A 19,823-nucleotide genomic window follows, 5' to 3' on the forward strand; every position below is an offset into this window, starting at 1 on the left:
ATCTTGACTTGGAGAGCATTCACATCACAGCTGTTGCAGCACTCCTCAAGGACTTCCTGCGCTCCATGCCTGATTGCTTGCTGGTTGCTGACCTGTATGACGAGTGGCTTGAATTATCTCTTATCAGTGGATTGAGAGAACGCATATCACGTACTTTGTTGCTGTGTTCTCGGCTGCCACGCGCTCACCTCCTCCTCCTCCAGCATTTCCTCTGTGTGCTGCATCACATCACACGACGAGCTTCTGAAAACATGATGTCTGCCTCCAACCTGGCAGTTTGTGTTGGACCATCCATCTTGTGGCCTTCATCTCCAGTTCTTGCTCTTAGTCCAGAGGCCTCCAAACAAGTGCCAGCTGTTGTGGAATTTCTCATTGAGCGATGTGGAGATATATTTGGTGAAGATGTCCTTCATCTCCTAGGTGAACCTCCAGAGAGGGACCCCATGAGGCAGGACAGTGGTGCAGAAGAGTCTGATAGTCTCCATAGCCTTCACAGTGGTCACAGCCTTCACAGCTCAGGTGGCATGAGAAGAGATGACAGCAGCATCGACTCACTGGAGCGTGAACTCCTCCAGGAAGGTGAACTCTCTCCTCTGCCTCGGAAAGACAAAATGTCTCTAACTAATCTGAGCCGTGACTCAGGACTGACCATGAGTGATTCACAGCTGTACACTCCTGATGAAGAAGAGAGTGAATCTACTAGCTCCGGACATTCTGGAGCTGATAAAAGTGTCAGTAACTACAGTAGTGGTGGCCACTCCGAACGCTCTGGTGAACGATTCCAACACTACACAGCCCCTAACAATCCTAATGCAATATATGCTTCTGTATATCGCAGACCTGACAAGGTGCCAGTTGGATATGATGATCCAGAAAATTATTATGCTGCCCCAAGTAGGGAACATGCTCGGATACAGATCACATACTCCACCCCAGGATATGTCCACGGTGGCTCGGGCCAGGGAAAGGAATACACCAGAGTGTACCAGAGCCGGCAGGACTGCATGAGTGATGTGTATAGGAAAGGACAAGAGGAAGACTCTATATACAGTGTTCCTCCCACTGGTTCAGGCACCATGGTTAATCCTCCACCTTTTGTTGTCAATTCCAACTTCCAGCGCCATGACTGGATGCGCCGACGATCAAATCTACGCAAGGTGTCTCGATCAAGCAGTGGAGATGGGAGTTTGGTCAGATCAAATTCCGAGGAGTCTCTTCTAAACAAATATAATGGGCTAGAATATGGCATATCCTTAGGGCCCAGTGGTGTGGGCAACAAGAGGCCTGCACAACACGGGAAGGGACGTGCTCCGCCACCACCTCCTGATGAAGATGAGGGTATGGTTGGAGGGCGGGAGTCACCCATTCGTAGATCAAAATCTGCTCACTACTTAACTGAACCTGCTCATGAGGAGCGAATGGGACGGTCCCCCAGACAACACCCCGGCTGTGTCCCGATCCTCCTCCCATGATGCCGTGTCCTGGCACCGCTCCAGGTCCACTCCCCAAATACATGATGAGGCTGACCGATCCTACGATTCTTCCACTTTGAGTGATGATGATTCAACACCACATGTCTCAAGATCAAATTCAAGAGGAAAAGAATATGGTGGTGGTGGTCTGAATACCTGGGAAGCTATTTATGGCAATGAACACACACCATCAGACTCTGGTGAATCTCATAACTCTCGTAACTCCTCCTTTAAGAGTGAGAGGACGGGAAGTATGTGCACAGTGGTATCTGCTGGCAGCACCTCCACTCTCGCCTCCAATCCACCCTCCTATGAGGAAGCTCTAACCCGGCGTTCCCTCATGTATCGTGGTGGACAGCAGCAAGGACCCGTGCAGGGTTCTCCTTCAGGAAGAGACGGCCATTTCAATGAATATGCCATACGTGAAGAAAAGATGAAGTCAGCAAGAGCCAAGCAACTGTATGAAGAGTCTTTGAGAATCTACCAAGAGGAGAACACATACCCAAGTGATTTAGTACGTGCCTCCCCAGCTCAAGCAGAAGACAGTGATGAATATGAGCGACCACCACCACTACCACCCAAGTCTGAGCCCCCACCACTGCCTCCCAAGCAGCGGAGCAACCGTAGGGTGAGTGATGGCCTGGGACGCCTCAAGCACCTGCCTCCTGTCCATGTTGAAACTCAGGCTCGCAAATCACGCTCAGTTTCTTCTTTACCCACGTCTTATGGATGTGATCCACCCTACCATAAAACCATCATTTACACAGATGACAGTCCACCTTCCCTCCCTCCCAAAGAACGTACAGTGATTGAAATTGAGTCTGCTTACTCCCAAGTACCAGAGTCACGGGTAAGACAGACTACCAGCCGAGCAATTTCGCCTCCCAGAGTAGAGAAGAAGAGCATTGAGACACAGACAGATGATTATGATTTAGAGGATGAAGTGAAGGATGAAGGTATTCAGACATCAGGCTCCTGGGCACAGGATTCACACGTGACCTCTGTGTCCGTCCCAGACACCAATGCACACAATGAGAAGCGTCGTGGGAGAGCAAGAAGGCGGGACTCTTCAGCATCTCACCGCAGCAAGAGTGTGCCCTCCCGTGACTCTTGTCCTGTGCAGCACCCAGACTCTGATGGTGGTGAGGAGGAAGACTGGGACTACCATACCACTCCCTCTCTACAAGACTTCTCAGGCCATGCTGCACTCCGGGACTTGCGCCAGTTGGACCCAGACATAAGACAAGAAATTAGTTGGTCAGTGTCACAGTTGAGAGCAATATTTGGAGAAACCTTGAAGGGTGCTAAGGTTCATCCTCCTCCCTACCGGCCGCCACCCTCCGCCCACCGTGCCCCAATTACCTCTTATCACCTTGGGGCGGGAGACTCCTTTACCTCAAGAAAGTCACGTCCCCACTCTAACTACGGCGAAGAGTCTTACGTCTAGCGAAGAGTGCCCTCGGTCTCACCTTTGCCCACCGCGCTTGTTCACTCAGCGGCTGCACTATCTGCCTTCATTGCCGCCACTAACACAGCAGACTCTCTGTTAGATTATTCTTCTAACGTACTAAATGCTCAAGACGATAAGCTTTTGTATGTATCTGTATCATAATTTGTATATTTTGTACAGAGTTATCCTCTAAGTCATTAGAATAAGGCCTTATACTATTGTCACATTGGAGAGATTGAGCAAGAAATGGAGTCTGACTACTGGCAGATTTGCCACCTCTGCCTCTCTTTCTCCAGCCCACGTCACCAAACTTTTTTGTAAAATATTATTACTAACTATATGTTTATATGTTGTTAATAAAATTGGAGATATATGTGAATGCCTGTCTTTCTTGTTGCCTATTAGCATGTCTTAGCACACAAACAGGTCTTAACACTGCAAAATACTAGGAATATTTGGAATTTCCATGGAAAAACATAAGTGCAATAATAATTTTTTCCTTAACTTGATAAATTGATTGTGCACTCTGAATGCCAAGAAAAATCGATAATGTACTTACCTAATAGTAAAAAAAAAAGGCTAAAAACAAAAAAGTAAATGATTTTACAAATACAATAAAAATTGAGGGTCAACAAAAAAAAAAGTGGAAGAGGTATATGCAGAGAAACATGGAGACGTGGAGAGAGAAGAAAAACAAAATGACATCTTTGAAAGGTACTGTACATCAAAACAACCCACAATAAGGCATAGATGGTAAGTAGAAGTTTAATATTGCAAATGAGAGGCGCTTGTGGTATGCGGAAAATGGAGTCTTGTAGTGGTAGTAGTAGTACTAGTACTGTAGTAATAATAACAGTCATTGTAGTAGTTGGAACAGCAGCAACAATAGTAGTAGTAGTAGTAGTTAGTAGTAGTAGTAGTTTTTGTTGTCGTTGTTGCTGTTATTGTTGTTGTTGTTATACAGTAATACGAGTAGTAGTAGTAGTAGTTGTTGTTGTTGTTGCAGCAATAGTAGTATTGCTGCTGCTGCTCTTGTTCTAGTTCTTGTCGTTTCAAGGAGGGAGGGAATGAGCTGTAGTGACGGTGATGAAGCATAACATCTGGTAAGGGCTTGGGCTCCTTTGGGTGATGACATGGTCAAATGATTGATAGGCTGGTTAGGCGCGGGAAGAACAAGGTCATGTGAAAGAAATGAATAACAACAGAACCATCCAAGAATGCAATGAGAGAGAGAGAGAGAGAGAGAGAGAGAGACTGATGGAATTTAAAGTATATAATTGTAAAGGTCAGATAGAAGTGGAAGATTCAGCAGAATAGTTAAATAAATCTACCTGCCTACACTTGAAGGAAAGGAAGATAGAGATTTATATATGTATATATGTACAGTTTTCTGCAGCGTATATGGTGAGTAACTACAGTGTCAGAATTTCCTCTAGCGTAAATAGCAGAGAATGAACACCAGAGATGTTCGAAATCAATCTAAAACTGTGTTGTTCAAAGTATCGAGGTATCTGCCTCGAGTATGGATCGAAGCTTCATGGAATTGGGAGGAGGAACTTTCCACGAGCCGCCTGTACATTCCAAACATGAGCCTCTCAAGAGACGGACGTGCCTTCGTTCTCGCTTGCAATGTAGTCATTTCCTTCACTCTAGTGCGCATTGTAGGACTGCTGTTGTCCATGGCTCCAAACAACATAGAGAAAGGCAGCACTCTCGCCTTTCTCAGCTGGGTAAGACTATAACATATACACAAGTGTTGTTCAAGTACCGGTATGCCAGGTAACTCATTAACGTTCCCAGGGTGGCATCTTAACGAAATATTAATGTGCGGCCCCAACATTCGCTAAATGCAGGAAAAAAATATCTAATAGTGATAGTGATGGGCCGTATCAACATTCTTCTTTGCAATAGAGGCCCATGCAGCTTTTCTGCGCCGTTTGGGATGAGTGAAGCCCTTCAGGCTAAAGAGAGAGAGAGAGAGAGAGAGAGAGAGAGAGAGAGAGAGAGAGAGAGAGAGAGAGAGAGAGAGAGAGAAACGCACAGGTAAGGATTCACTGTCTTTAAATTATTTATAATTACTAAAGTTTGTTATTTCACATGACTCATTATCATCAACATCAGGATCAGAAGGCGAAAACAATTCAGGAATGAGATCTCCCTTAGAGAAAATAATGCATAGAAGCCAGAAATAAGGAAACTGTGTATTAGGATGAATCTTTAGGAGTAATAGTTATAATTTATTTGGCACTGGTCAGACTTCATCTAGATTGTTGAGTAATTCAGGTTCTCACATTACCAGAAGTTAGAGTCAATACAGAGAGGATTAGATTTAGAGGGGATCTGATAGAAGTCTTAAGTAACTGATAACAAAGGTGACGAAAACAAAATCCTCAGGGTCAGTAATCAGAATAGCATAAAAGAATAATGACTGGAAGAGAGAAGCAGGTAAATGGAATAGACTCAATAATCAAGTTGTTAGTGCCGAGTCAATAGGTACCTTAAGTAAAGGATAACAGTTCTTTTTCTCTCTCGTCATATGATCTCGTTATTGCGACACACTAACAATTTAATCAATCAGTCGGTCAGTCTGTTTTCTCTGTCACTGTTTCTGTATTGATCTTTATCGTTATCTTTATAGTCTTTCATCTTAGAGAGAGAGAGAGAGAGAGAGAGAGAGAGAGAGAGAGAGAGAGAGAGAGAGAGAGAGAGAGAGAGAGAGAGAGAGAGAGAGAGAGGGGGGGGGGGGGGGGGGGGGGGGGGGGGGGGAGAGAGGAGGGGGGGGAGAGAGAGAGAGAGAGAGAGAGAGAGAGAGAGAGAGAGAGAGAGAGAGAGAGAGAGAGAGAGAGAGAGAGAGAGAGAGAACTGTTTGCTCATTTTCAAAGATGCAATTGCTGTTTCATATTTACATTGAAGTGTCATATATGTAGTAAAACCATGTGCTTAGAGCCAGTGAGTGGTATTGCATGAACTGAGTTCTGCGCATGCGTAATGTGCTTAAGTATGCCCACGTGCGCAGAGCGAGGATCCCACTAGTCATGACCAACACATGAACGTTTATTTGTTCCTATATAATTACTTACTCATTCATGGATGTATTTTCTTGCTATAACCCCCCCCCCCCCACACACACACACACACACAGAGAGAGAGAGAGAGAGAGAGAGAGAGAGAGAGAGAGAGAGAGAGAGAGAGAGAGAGAGAGAGAGAGAGAGAGAGAGAGAGAGAGAGTGCTGCAAGTTCATTATGACACATTTTCAACAAAAATATTATTCTCTTTAAATTCCTGTATAGCGTTTGCACATTTTTCCTCTGATAATGCACACTTCACCCCAATGGATCCCTCCCTTTTATCACTCTGTGCTCTGTTCGACTCTAGATTGTATATCTCTATGTATCATCTGTTCTTATCTTGTCTAATAATAACAATAAAATAATAATAATAATAAATGATGATGTTTTCCATGCCCTCGCAGGCCTAAACCCTCGGAAGGCTCATGGACCGATGGGATCCCTCCTATTGTTCTCCGAAACTGCGCCTCCGTTCTTGCACCTTGCCTGGTCAAACTCTTTCAACTCTGTCCGTCAACATCTACCTTTCCTTCTTGCTGGAAGTTTGCCTACATTCAGCCTGTTCCTAAAAAAACGTTCTAATCCCTCAAACTACCGTCCTATTGCTTTAATTTCCTGCCTATCTAGAGTTTTTTAATCTATCCTCAACAGGAAGATTCTTAAACATCTATCACTTCTCAACCTTCTATCTGATCGCCAGTACGGGTTCCGTCAAGGCTGCTCTGCTGGTAATCTTCTGATTTTCCTTACTGAGTATTGATCATCCTCTTTTAGAGATTTTGGTGAAACTTTTGCTATTGCCTTATGCATATCAAAAGCTTTTGATAGAGTCTGGCACGAAACTTTGATTTCCAAACTATCCTCCTACGGCTTCTATTTTTCACTTTGTAACTTCATCTCAAGTTTCCTTTCTGACCGTTCTATTGCTGCTGTGGTAGATGGTCATTGTTATTCTCCTAAATCTATTAACAGTAGTGTTCCTCAGGGTTCTGTCCTGTCACCAAATCTCTTCCTATTATTCATCAATGATCTTCTAAACCAAACTTCTTATCCTATCCACTACAACGCTGATGATACCTCTCTGCACTTTCACACATCTTTTCGTAGACGTTCAACCCTCCAGGAAATAAACAGCTCACGCAGGGAAGCCACAGAACGCCTGATTTCTGACCTCTCTAAAATTTCTGATTAGGGCAGAGTAAACTTGGTATTGTTCAATACCTCAAAAACTTAATTCTTCCATCAATCAACTCGACACAACCTTTCAGACAACCATCCCCTCTTCTTCAATGACACTCAACTGTCCCCCTCTTCTACACTGAACATCTTCAGTTTGTCTTTTACTTTTAATCTAAACTAGGAACTTCACATCTCATCTCTAGCTGAAACAGATTCTATCTATGAAGTTAGGAGTTTTGAGACGTCTCCGCCAGTTTTTCTCACTCTTCCAGCTGTTCTGAACTGGGGGCCTTATCCGTCCATGTATGAAGTATGCTTCACATGTCTGGGGTGGGGTTCCACTCACTTCGCTGTTCTAGACAGGGTGGAATCAAAAGCTTTTCGTCTCATCAACTCCTCTCCTCTAACTGACTGTTTTCAACCTCTCTCTCATCGCCGCAGTGTTGCATCTCTTGCTATCTTCTACCGCTATTTTCATGGTAACAGCTCTTCTGATTTTGCTAACTGCATGCCTTTCCTCCTCCAGCGGCCTCGCTGCACAAGACATTCTTCTTTCTCTCACCCCTGTTCTGTCTCTGTAACGTATATTCTGTCGTGATGACCTTATTATATTCTCTATCATTCATTCCTTTCTCCGGTAAACTACGGAACTCTGCCTGCTTCCGTATTTCTACCTTCCTATGACTTGAACTTCTTCAAGAGGGAGGTTTCAAGACGCTTATCCTTCAATTTTTGACTACCGCTTTTGGGCTTTTTTTTTTTTGTGGGGTGAGGGAGAATTTATGGTGGCTTCAGCCGGTGTCCCTCCTACATAAAAAAAAAAAATAAATAAAAATAACTAAATAAACAAGAAAATAAATAAATAAATAACTCAGCACATCCTTACTTTTTGTTGTTCTGTCATCCTTATACTAAATTTCCTGACTGATACAAACCTTTTATATCAATTTATATTTTCTTACACCATTATTATTGGTACGCAGTTATAAACTATAAGCATGCCTCCTGCTTTTCATGTTTGTCGATTGCTATGAATAAATTCCATAAACAAACATTTGAGTGTGTGTGTGTGTGTGTGTGTGTGTATGTGTGTGAATATTTTGTGATATGGTATCTTGAAGGATAAAGTAATGCGTATCGGTTGAGAGAGAGAGAGAGCATCATACTCAGTCACGTACGCCATGAATGACACAGAGTAAATGACGTGTTTAGCCTAGGAATCGTATTTACTTTAGTTTCCCTTCAAAATGCGTAATAGGAAATGGTACGCTGAACGAGAGAACGTGTCCGATCAGCTGACGCACATAAACAATCTCTGGGCTCCTTGAAGCAACAGGTGGGACTCCAGGTTAGTTCTGACACGCCCCTTTCTAAGTCACGCACCCCCTCTAATGTTAGTTTTTTTTTCTTATATCTGAATATCACTGCTGGTGTACATATTCTCCCTGATAATTACCCCACTGAAGTATGGAGAGTTCATTTGTCATCTATGTCCACCAGAACACTTAGTTTTCTCTCTTTGTGTGAACGCCCTATATAAGTGATTCTTAATCACCTGTTGATTCTACACGTGCAACATTTGTCGGTGCTAAGTCGTGATTGCATATACATATTTAATTTTTAGTATTTTTCTCTGTAACTGTTAATTTCGACTTATATTCATGTCTTCTAAGATAGTTATTCGCAGGTAATCAACTGGAAGAGGTTTTTTCACTCTGGTTTTCAGATATGAACCTCCATCTGAATATGTGGAATATGTAGTTGTGATTTGGAAACTATTCAGTGTCATTTTTTTGCATTTATGACCATATAAGTTTTTTTTTTTTTTTACTTAAACTTAATTTTGTGTATTTAAGTTTTATTTATTGTTTTGTGTACCGAAATTGCAATATCTGGTAGTAGATACAGTATAATCTTTGAAGACTGTAAGAAGATCACATCTCTTTCATTATATATTTTTTCTGATACTTTGATGTGTTTTAAATCAGCCAGACAAATATATTTATTTTTCTTTCTCTCTCTCTCTCTGCTGTAGAGCAATAACTATATTTTTCCTTGCAAACTTGAGGCCATGGGAGAAGTTTTAGAGCATGGGAAACAAAATTACCCTGATGTAACCCTGTCTGGAGGGCATCACAGCTTTAAGCATTCCTGCAGTCATGCTGACTGTTGTGTATCAGTCTCTTGGCCACATAAAAGTGATGGAACTTTCAAATCTAACTGGAAATTATAACCTGACCCTAAGTAGTAAGGACTTCACCCTCATGGATCCTCCCAAGGTCACATGTCACAAGGTCTTGTCGGTCTTTTGGCACCTTTAACTTAATAGCGGCATTGTTTTATTTTTACTTTTATGTTTACCATTCGCTGAAACTTTTGTAAATGTTCAGTTCCATCTGTAGGTGTCTTGTGCAACAATAAAATGTTACAGATGGTGTCTGAAGTTATAGTTTGGCAAATCTCTCCCTCTCTCCCTCTCCCTTTCCTTCTCTCTCTCTCTCTCTCTCTCTCTCTCTCTCTCTCTCTCTCTCTCTCTCTCTCTCTCTCTCTCTCTCTCTCTCTCTCTCTCTCTCTCTCTCTCTCTGTTGTGATGTCCATTCTACTCACTATAGGTACAGGTATAATATAAACTCGCCTCTCAACAGGAGGTGGTAACATGCCATGGTAGTGTTCCATCCCAAGAGGCCAGACTAAACAGTGAATTACTTCCACCTCCTAGTCAGCCAACACTGTGATAAGGTACGGCAGCTCTCTTACTTATTTATAATGCAGTGTGTTTAGTAATTGTGCCACTGGATGTTGCTGTTGTCCACTGATTGATGTATGTACATCTTGTTTTATGATGTTTGGAAAATTGGCTTTGCATTCTTACCAACATTCTTATTCATTTGCAATTTAATGGACTATATAGATATACAGTATATATATAATCTAGTATCTTACAAATAAATAAGGACTGGTAGCAATGCAAGGTCACTTTGCTGCCTCCTTAAAGAAATTAATGAATACAAAGACTTAAAAAAATTTTTATTGGTATTTTTCACAGGTGGTATAAAGCCAGAACATTGCATTTGCTTCCCCACATAAGTGTATGGCTATGATTGGTTGGTTTAAGCAGCATTTTTTCATACTTCTTTAAGTGGATTCCAATATATGTCCATGTGAGCAGAATTACAATTGATGACAATGTGTTTTCTTTACAGGCGGAACCCAAGGGATGAGACATGGGCCATGAAGGACACGTAACAGTTTGATTATATATTTTTTTCAGTTGTCATATACATTCAGGTTGGTGTAATGCTACTGTTGGTTTCTATAAGAGATTTCTTAATTTTGCTTTATATATTGTAATTTTACTCCCTCAGAATTCCCTTGAGAATTTTTTTGTTTTATGTGAGAGGTGCACTGGCCAAGGGCAACAAAAAGAGAAGAAAAAAAAAGGCTCACTGAGGTGCCAGTCCCAAAAGAAAGGTCAAAAGTATCATCCAAAATTAATCTCATCTCAGCCATTAATTACAAATCTGATTGATGTATCCATAGCATAAATCTGGACTTGATCTGGTCACAATCATTCTAATATATTTCTTAACTGTTCTCTTTTGAGGTATTAACCTCTGCATTGTAGTATCCTTTCTCAGCCTGTGTAGGATTTTAGAAAAAAAGCATGAGTAATGATTAAAAAATTACCTAATTTTTGTGTTGATTCTCCAAGATAATATGTCTATTCACCGAGGAGAAGTAGCTGAGGCTCCTGTGAGAATTTTGAGCCCATCCACAAGAAAGCACATGGCCTGCCGACTTGATTCACGAAAGATCCTATTAGCTTCACAGGGAATACACAGGTAATGTAATTCACTCCTTGATATACATTATGCAGTGTTTGGAACAAAATATATGTGCAGTGGAACCTCAGTTACTGAACATCTCCCTTTTCTAACAACTTTGTTTTCAAACAAAAATATTAACTCATAATTTCTTCAGTTGCCATACCATAATTTGGTTTTTGAACAGTTACTTGATTTCAAATACTACAAGCCGTAGCAAAAGCTGCCATTTATTACTAATTTATATTTATACCTAGGTTCTCCCAGCCTAAAAATAGGTATCAGTCGGCTATAACATGGAATATAAAGGCAGTGGAGAAAGGAAATTGCCATATGATTCCACATGGCAAGGCCAGGGACATGTGGCTCTACCAGCTCTACATCAACACTGTTGTATGTCATGCCCTGCTTTGGGGCATCATAGGAAACTTTGGGTAATTTATCTGAAGTTGGATGTATTAGTCATGACAGGCTTCTGTTTAGGATCAAACCTCTCAGAAAACTCAGAGAAGCATCAATCAGCCCAAGACAATCACAAAGGCCTGAGCAGATGTGGCCAGACTTAGATTTTCTTTTGCTACATTAGCAGTACTGGACTACCATAACATTATTCTCAATAAGTATAATGAAATGAACACAATCCCTGCAGAGACTGGAGAGGTGTGGCAGAGCAGGCAGAGTTGGATGTGGGCAGCATCAGTAGCGGAAAAATTTCCCCTACAGAACATTGTTTGCATTTACTTGGCCAAAAAGGAAGTCTAATGGGACAATTATGGAACTATTTGGAAGCCATGGATCGCTTTGATGTTATTGATGATACAAGGGATATGATATGTAAGTATTCAATATGTAGGCATCATATTGTTAATTGTCATTGGATTTGTAAGTTGCCCAAGCATGAAAATAAGGACATTAAACTAGATGCAGTGCAGTATTCCATTTTCTGTGTTCTGTAATGAATCCTGCCTTACCCATACTTCCATTTGCTAATCTTTGTGTGAGATTCCTTAGAATTTTACTTGATAACATAGAGCCACTGCATTATTATTTCAGCTTTATTGTTATACAGTAATTAATTCTTATGAATCTGTGATTGGACTCGTTTGATATGCAAGTAAGATAACTGATTGTTGTTACATATCCATCCATAACCTTACTGTAACTATAATTTTAATAATTTAACTGTTTTCATCAGATGCTGATTATGACAAGTGTATGAAGGAAGGAGGTGGGGCCTTGACTGCCTTGCCACCACCCATGGACCAGCTGGTGACTGATGTGGCTGCTTATGATGACAATATCCTTACTGTTGGTAAGTTATTTTCTCTATTAATTGATACATTTTGTAGTATGTATATTGCAATTGCTGCTGCAACAGTGTTTTTATCTTTTATAGTATTATATATTTTTATTAATGTCAGTTGATTTCTTTATGCAATTCAATAAATTATTTTAATTCTTTGATGACAAATAAATGTTTAAATTAAATTTGATTACCAGTAGCAAATAATACATATAATGTTATTGCAACACTTCAATTCATGACAGATGAGAGAGGATGAGATATGAAATACTATCAGAATTTTTCTCATTTGTTTTAGAAATCCTACTATTTTCTATTAATTTTGTAATTTATTAGCTAAATGAGGTGCATAAAGCTAACCACAGTGAGCTTATTATAAATGTGCACAATACACAATGTGTACAATACACAAGTATCTCCTTACTGTGGAGGTTTCATTTTCTCTCATGAGAATATTGTTTACTGGTCATCTTTCTGTCCATCTGAAGAAATGTGAATTACAGATGATCGTAAGAATTTGAGCTTGGGACTTGGATTGCAACAGTATACTGCTCTTGTCCTTTTTGCTGATGAAGATATTGATTTTGTTCAAGAAATGGTGGAAAAATTAGAAGGAGAATATGGTCTCAAGGTTGGTTTTGATTATTTATCATGGTTGGAAAAGATCATGATTTAAAAATAAATAAATAAATAAAAATAATCTATTTAAATAAAATTTTTAATTTAATTTTTTTTCATTTAAGTGATTTTTTTTTGCATTAATTCATGTTTGTTTGCACTGATTATTTGTTTTAGTCTTATGAGGCCATTTTCTTGTATTAAACTTGGCCAATGTTAAGTGAAATTGCAATTTAATATACATTACCTAACATGATTTTTTTACATTAAAATTATAAGTAGGACTAAGTTTAATAAGTAAGATCTGTTATGTTAAAGTAACTAACTTTGAATTAAAAATAAGAATTAAGCTTATTAAACTTCATAATTACGTTTATTGTTATTATCAACAAAAGATCTTGCCTTCTTTTTTTTTTTTTTATGCATTTGAATATTTTTCTTGTAAGAGATGGCAATGATTCACTGGTGCCTGACTTATTGCAGGATCATTACACTCAGTATAGGTCAAGTAGACTTGGTACTTTTCTTGTACAACTGCTTCACATCTTCTTCCTTGTGTGTGTGTGTGTGTGTGTGTATATATATATATATATATATATATATATATATATATATATATATATATATATCTTGTGTGTGTGTGTGTGTGTGTGTGTGTGTGTGTGTGTGTATATATATATATATATATATATATATATATATATATATATATATATATATATATATATATATATATATATATATATATATATTTATTTAAAAAATGTGTAGTTTAAATAATTAGATATTTTACTCAATATTACACTTAAATAATTTTTAATACGGTATATTTAATTTTGATTAAAATCATGACTTTTTACTCTCAATACAGGGTGTCCTGCAGGTTAAGGTACATACTTTGGGATTTGATAGTTCAAGTAATTCCAAGTCAAAAGTACTCTATACATTTATGCTGTGTTTTGGTTTATTTTGCAAGAAATTAATGTGTAAATTGTGTTTTGTGTGAACCGCTCGCTTGGGTGGGCCTCCACCTTCTTCCTTTTTAACAGTTCATCAGTTTATTTAGAAAGGGTTACATTATTGGGGGAATGATGAGATGGGAGGATAGTGGGAGAAAGGCGATAAAAGATGGTGAAAAAACAAAGACAGTAGAAGGAAAGTTTCTGGACAATCTGGGCTGCTGTTTTTAAAGTTTGGAAGTCTCCACACCTTCCTTCCCTCCTTGGCTTGCTGTGTACTCAAGTGGCACCATGCAATATTAAGAAATAATTTTTTTGTGTACAATCTTCAAAGCCAAATCTTTACAGGAAACAGTTAGCAAATGACAGATTAAATTTTTGTATGTGTCAGTGAAGAAAATGTACAGGTAACACAGCAGTACAGTGGTTGTTAAGTGCTACTTTTTAAACATACATGCCAACTCACTGCAACTGTCACCCCCTCAACACCCAAACAGTTGACATCTTGACATCAAAGTGACAGGCCTCATCAATCATCTGACTGCCAAAGTGTATCTTTTTGCTACGGTGAAAATACCTTTCACATTCAGTAACACTGAATATTCAAACATTATATTCATGTGATGATACTCATGACGTGATATTCATTCTGTGATGGGAATGTCCAGGCTGCAGCAGCAGAATACAGATGCAGGTACCCAGACAGAAGACACCCAGATAACAGTGTTCTACAGTGTGTGTCAACATTGCCATGAGAGAGGATGTTCCCCTGCTACTTCTGCAGCAGCTGGACGTATTGGAGCAACTCATGATGGTATCGTTCAGATGACAAAACGAAGCCCCACTATCAGTACAAGAATACAGATACACTAACGGACAAAATTCACAGAACATAGCACAATTTCACATCACTTAATGCCAGGCAGTTGTTGTGAAGCTGGTGAGTTGCTATGTATGTTTCAAAAGTAGCACTTAACAACCACAGGATTGCTGTATTATCTGTACAGTATTGCTGTGTTATCTGTACATTTTCTTTACTGACATGTACAAAAAAAATTTAGTCTCATTTGTTAATTGTTTCCTGTAAGAGTTTGACAGCATAGATTGTACACAAAAAATAATACTTAATGCTGCATAGCACCACTTGAGTAAGTAGCAAGCCGAGCAGAGGAGAGGTGGAGGCCCTCCTGGGGGAGCGGTTCCCAAAACACAACTTACAGGTTAATTTCTCACAAAATAAAGCAAAACACAGCATATGTGAATAGAGTATTTTCGACTTAGAATTACTTTAACTATCAAATCCCGAAGTATGTACTTTTAACTTGTGGGACACCCTATCCCACTTAGGTAATTTTCAATACGGTATATTTAAATTTTATTTAAATCCTGATATTTTACTCTCAGCATAACATTTAAATAATTTTAATACAGTATATTTTTTAATTTTTATTTAACTCATGACTTTTTACTGACAATGTAATACTTAAATAATTTTTAATACAGTATATTTAATTTTTATTTCAATCATGATTTTTTTACACTGATTTAAGTCAATTTAAATAAAATTTAAATAATTTGATTTAAATAAAACCAATCTGTTATTTATTATTTCTTTTGTGATGCCCTGTTTTGGGGCATCATGGAAAGAATTGATCTCAAGGTGGGATAAATTGGCCATGATACGTTACTGGGAATCAAGCCTCAGTCGGGACACTCACAGAAGCAGGGATATGACACCTCACAGTCCAGGCTAAGCTGATCACCATGGCCCAAATAGATTTTCTTTGGCCTTAAATGTCTTGCTACTGTCTTTTTATTCTGTAACACCATTTATTCATCCTCTTACCCTTTCTGTCCTCAAGAGTTGCTTGAAATTAGTTGTCATTTATGCAAAGATTTTTATGCTTGGGTTTTCAAGAATATAAATAGCTGTGCATAGGTGTGAGGGCTCTTCCATAAAATATTTCAGCCTTTGGCAGATAGATGATCTTTTACAGAGCATTTGTATTTTTTTTCTTTCTTTGCAACATATTTAAGCTTCAAATATAATTAGGGAGTTGATAATCAGAAATATAATTAGGGAGTTGATTTTCTATTTGTTTTTTAGGTGATACATATGTAATTATAAAATGTAAATTTCAGCTCTGCCTTAAAGATAGAGACTTAATTGGAGGACTACAGTTTGAGTCGGACAGCATTGTGAGACTGATCATTGAGCGCTGCATGAGGGTCATTGTTATCCTGTCACCAGAATTCTTAGCTTCCAATGCAAACAAATTCTTTGTTCTGTTTGCCCATGCTCTCAGTATAGGTAAGTTTTATAATAGAAGTGTACACAAGTTAAGCCAGTTTAGGACTTGCATATCTTGTACTGTGTGACAGTGCTTTAAAAGAAATCTAGGAGTTTATAATGTTTGAATGGAAATAAGTATTGGTAATAAAGTAGTTTTGTTTCACTTTATCATAAAACCATTTTGTATAGGTTGCTGCTACTGATGATGATTGATTGCATAATGTTGAAAATTATTAAGATTACTTTTTTTAGGCTGATCATATGCTTACAAATATGCGAAGGAAACATGAGAAAAAAAAATATTGGGAGTGATGTAACTTGTTTTCTAGCATATGTTTAAAATAGATTAATGTATTTCAGATCAACGAAGGCGCATTGTCATTCCTTGTCTTTACAAGCCTTGTACCAAGCCGCCTGTTATAAGTTTCTGCCACTCTCTGGATTACTATCGAGCAAAAGGGTATTGGAACTACTGGGAAAAGCTACGGGACTCCCTCACATATCAACCAAATTCCTCAAGGTAAAGTTAATTCAGAGTTTAAAAATTTTCCTTGGTGCTATCACTATCCTTTTCCTATTGCCATCTGATAAGCATTTGTCTGACAAACAGTGTTTGAGTGTGTGTCTGACAAACAGTGTTTGAGTGTGTGGACACACCCTTAGAAATCTAACCAAATAATGTGTCCCTATTCAGTCCACTTCTCTAATGCAAGAGTTTGCCTCCTCCTTTATTTCCTCCTTCCTACCACTTGGACTATTGCTAGAGGGAGGTTTCAAAATACTTATTGTCCAGTTTTGGATGATCCTTTTTGACCTCTGTTTAGAGACTAGTAAGTACTATCAGTAGGCCTTTTTTTGTTCCCCTTGGCCAGTGTCCCTCTTACATTAAGGGAAAAAATCTTGTCAGCTCTGAAATTCTGGACTTTGTGCCTGCTGTTGCTGTGCAGGCATTTGTAGGTAAAAGTGCTCGGCAGTTTGGTAATTGATCATTACAAGTTTGTGGGCAAGTATAAAAAATTGTCTTCAAAGTACCTTAATGCAGTCATTAACTTAATTGTAACTGCACATATCAAACTGAATTTTGCTAATGATACAAGGAGACCTGAAATCTTCCAGGTATACAGTATTTGTACTAATTAAATCCTCTTTACTCAGTTTCTTTTACTTTTTTTTTAATATGGCTTAATGTTATGAATGAAAATGTGTGCATATGTAATTTACACTAAAGTTTAATGTAATTTTACAGAATTGAGTCTGGAGTAAGAATACGGGAACTGTCTGGGTCCTCCACTTCGTCCCAGATGTCTTCTACTTCTCTCAACATTGTGACTACACCATCTCCATCACAGTCACCAAGCTTCTTCTCCAAGTTTCTTCGCAGATCAGATGCAAGAGGAAAGGCAAAAAATGGCTCGGCTGCACTGAAAGACTCTTCTAATCAAGTATGTGCATAGAGAGTAGTAATGTGTGATAGTGATGCAGTTTGTGCTGGTTTAAAAGGGAACACCTGACCATATGGTTTTGAGAGAGCCAACGATACAGGCATCATCTACAGGAACACGGTATCCAGATGTCATAATGTGGAACTGGCACCAATCTGTGGTGCTGGATGTCCAGATTGTCACCGACAATGCTACTGGTGACATTTTGGAACAGGCCCACAGATTGAAAACCTCATATTACGACACTGAAGACATCCACGCCTGGATCCACTCTAAAACAGGGCACACACCCCTGTGGTTGCCATGGCCACACCTTCTTATATGGGGCCCTTAAGAGCCTGGGTCTAAAAATAAAGGGGAGCTCTGTCTCCTTAATGTTTGTTCGCTGGAGGGTTTGGTCATGGCGCTCAGGTCCCACCGGGACATCAGAGGGTAGGGCTGACATGCCAAACCCACAATGACTGGTCAAGCCCACCAGGTGTGATGAGGGCGAAACATGACCAGCAATGGCCTTGCTCCTTACTCTGAAAAAAGTGCCAGAGTGCAGTTACCTGCTTGAGCATTCTTCTGCCTCATTCCTCCATCATAAATTGCCTGCAATATAAGATAAGATTTTAAAAGATAAATGAAGCATTTCTTGTTGCCAATTTGGATAAATAACATGCTGTGATTTAATACTTCGGTCACTCAAAAGGTTACTGAAATATCCGAGGAACTGTGATGTCAACATTCTCTGATTAAAATCACACTAGGCTTTCATTGATTTTTATGTACCTGGTGCTTTTGGGTACATGCTCTTGTGGCCATCCACTTCATTATGTAGTAAACCATTTTTTTATATTTTTTTTACCAGCCCTAATACACTAATAATTTACAGTAGTAACACTAATAATTTACATTATTAAACTATCATATACTTGCATTTGGTACCTTTGCAGGTTGGCAAAGATGAAGCAGATCAGTTGGGATCAAACGAGAAAGACTTCATTGACACAAATGGCTTCCTCTGTAGCTCTGCCATCCCCATACAGAACATTCAACAGCGGCCCGTTCTTCAGCTGAGTACATCGTCCACTTCTGGGGAATCCAGTGATTATACAAGTGTTTTTGAAGCTTTACCAGATGTTCCTACAACTTCACCCTGTGCAAGTCCTATGAGTACTACTAGTTCTGCAGCTCTGTTATTACCAGATGACAGCACTTCCACTTCAAGACCATCACGAATTCTAGAGAAAATCTTTAAAGGCAGAAAAAAGCATAAAGTTTATAATTAACACTTAGATATTTTCTAAATTTGACTGACTAAGTGAATATTCTGCAAGTGCATTGATATAAAAACATGTATGTATTGTCAACTATGTATTTACCTGAGATTAAAAGAAATTTAAGCCAAAGACATAGGACATAAGCTCCGTAGATAGATAAAAGATGAAAGTGGACCCTCAATTTCCTTCATAAGATAAAATGTAGGAAAACTTGAATTTGCATATAACCCATTTTATTTTTACATATTGTGTAAGTTTTATGCTATGCTTGCTTCTCTTATTTACAGCTACTTTTCAGCATGATTTTCATTTAGGTGCATTGACCATGACTCATAAAAAAGCACAAGGGGCTTCAGTAATAATAGCTTAAAGAATGTACAGAACTAGCTAGCAAAGTACAGATGCCTCCAGACTTACAAACATGTGGAGAAACAAACAAGTCCCTGCAAGTCCAAATTCTGTGTCACTCATCTGTGTCACTCAATCTATTGCAATTTAGAATTTGCCATGTGCATCCTGCTTAGTGCCACTTTTGGCTGCTACCCACACTGGGTACAACAGAGGACCTGCTAATAAGCATTCAGTTGTGCTCAAGATTTTTTTTTTCTTTGCATTTTCCAACTTCTATTTGTTAATAATCATGGCTGGGTAACATGTGTAAGGTTAGTGATGATATGGCAGTACAACGAAGCATCAGACCAGCTCAATAGAAAAACTAAGGTGGCTATATTAAAGAAGTTTGGTTGTGGAAAAAATGCTTACAATACAATATTCACACAATTTATTACTGTATTTTTTGGCATCAAAGGTGATATTTTATCCCTAAAATAAGTCTTTATCCCTAAGGACCAAGTCTTGAAAATCTATCATGCATCCTGGAGGCCAAAAGTGGTTTTCATAAGGTTATCTATGCTAGACAGTAATCCAAACTCTGGCAAAAAGTTATATG

General features: G+C 39.0%; 2 protein-coding genes across 2 annotated transcripts in view; both read left to right on the forward strand.

Moving 5' to 3' along the window:
• The window catches only part of LOC135108314 (uncharacterized), a 75,399-nt gene extending 72,098 nt beyond the window's left edge, over positions 1–3,301 (forward strand). The window contains 2 exon segments of the mRNA XM_064019147.1: positions 1–1,430; positions 1,432–3,301. The exon segment at positions 1–1,430 is cut by the window's left edge and continues 121 nt beyond it. Coding sequence (XP_063875217.1) covers positions 1–1,430; positions 1,432–2,919 — 2,918 coding nt within the window. The 3' untranslated portion in view covers positions 2,920–3,301.
• Positions 3,302–8,348: 5,047 nt separating this feature from the next.
• LOC135108316 (myeloid differentiation primary response protein MyD88-like) lies at positions 8,349–19,003 on the forward strand. The gene is made up of 11 exons (XM_064019149.1): positions 8,349–8,518; positions 9,816–9,909; positions 10,374–10,458; positions 10,883–11,012; positions 11,644–11,828; positions 12,190–12,306; positions 12,801–12,928; positions 16,017–16,185; positions 16,528–16,687; positions 17,414–17,609; positions 18,548–19,003. The coding sequence occupies exons 4-11, from the start codon at positions 10,888–10,890 to the stop codon at positions 18,881–18,883; spliced, it is 1,416 nt and encodes a 471-aa protein (XP_063875219.1). The 5' UTR covers positions 8,349–8,518; positions 9,816–9,909; positions 10,374–10,458; positions 10,883–10,887; the 3' UTR covers positions 18,884–19,003.
• The last annotated feature ends 820 nt before the right edge of the window (positions 19,004–19,823 follow it).

Source organism: Scylla paramamosain, chromosome 17, assembly GCF_035594125.1.
Source record: "Scylla paramamosain isolate STU-SP2022 chromosome 17, ASM3559412v1, whole genome shotgun sequence".
Lineage (NCBI taxonomy): Eukaryota > Metazoa > Arthropoda > Malacostraca > Decapoda > Portunidae > Scylla > Scylla paramamosain.

Bases quoted from the DNA above. Each gene is read 5' to 3' on its own strand.
- LOC135108316 (XM_064019149.1), top strand. From the start codon at position 10,888: ATGTCTATTCACCGAGGAGAAGTAGCTGAGGCTCCTGTGAGAATTTTG. The intron at 12,929-16,016 runs GTTGGTTTTGAT...TGTAAATTTCAG, and splicing joins AAGGAGAATATGGTCTCAAG to CTCTGCCTTAAAGATAGAGA. The intron at 16,186-16,527 runs GTAAGTTTTATA...AATGTATTTCAG, and splicing joins TGCCCATGCTCTCAGTATAG to ATCAACGAAGGCGCATTGTC.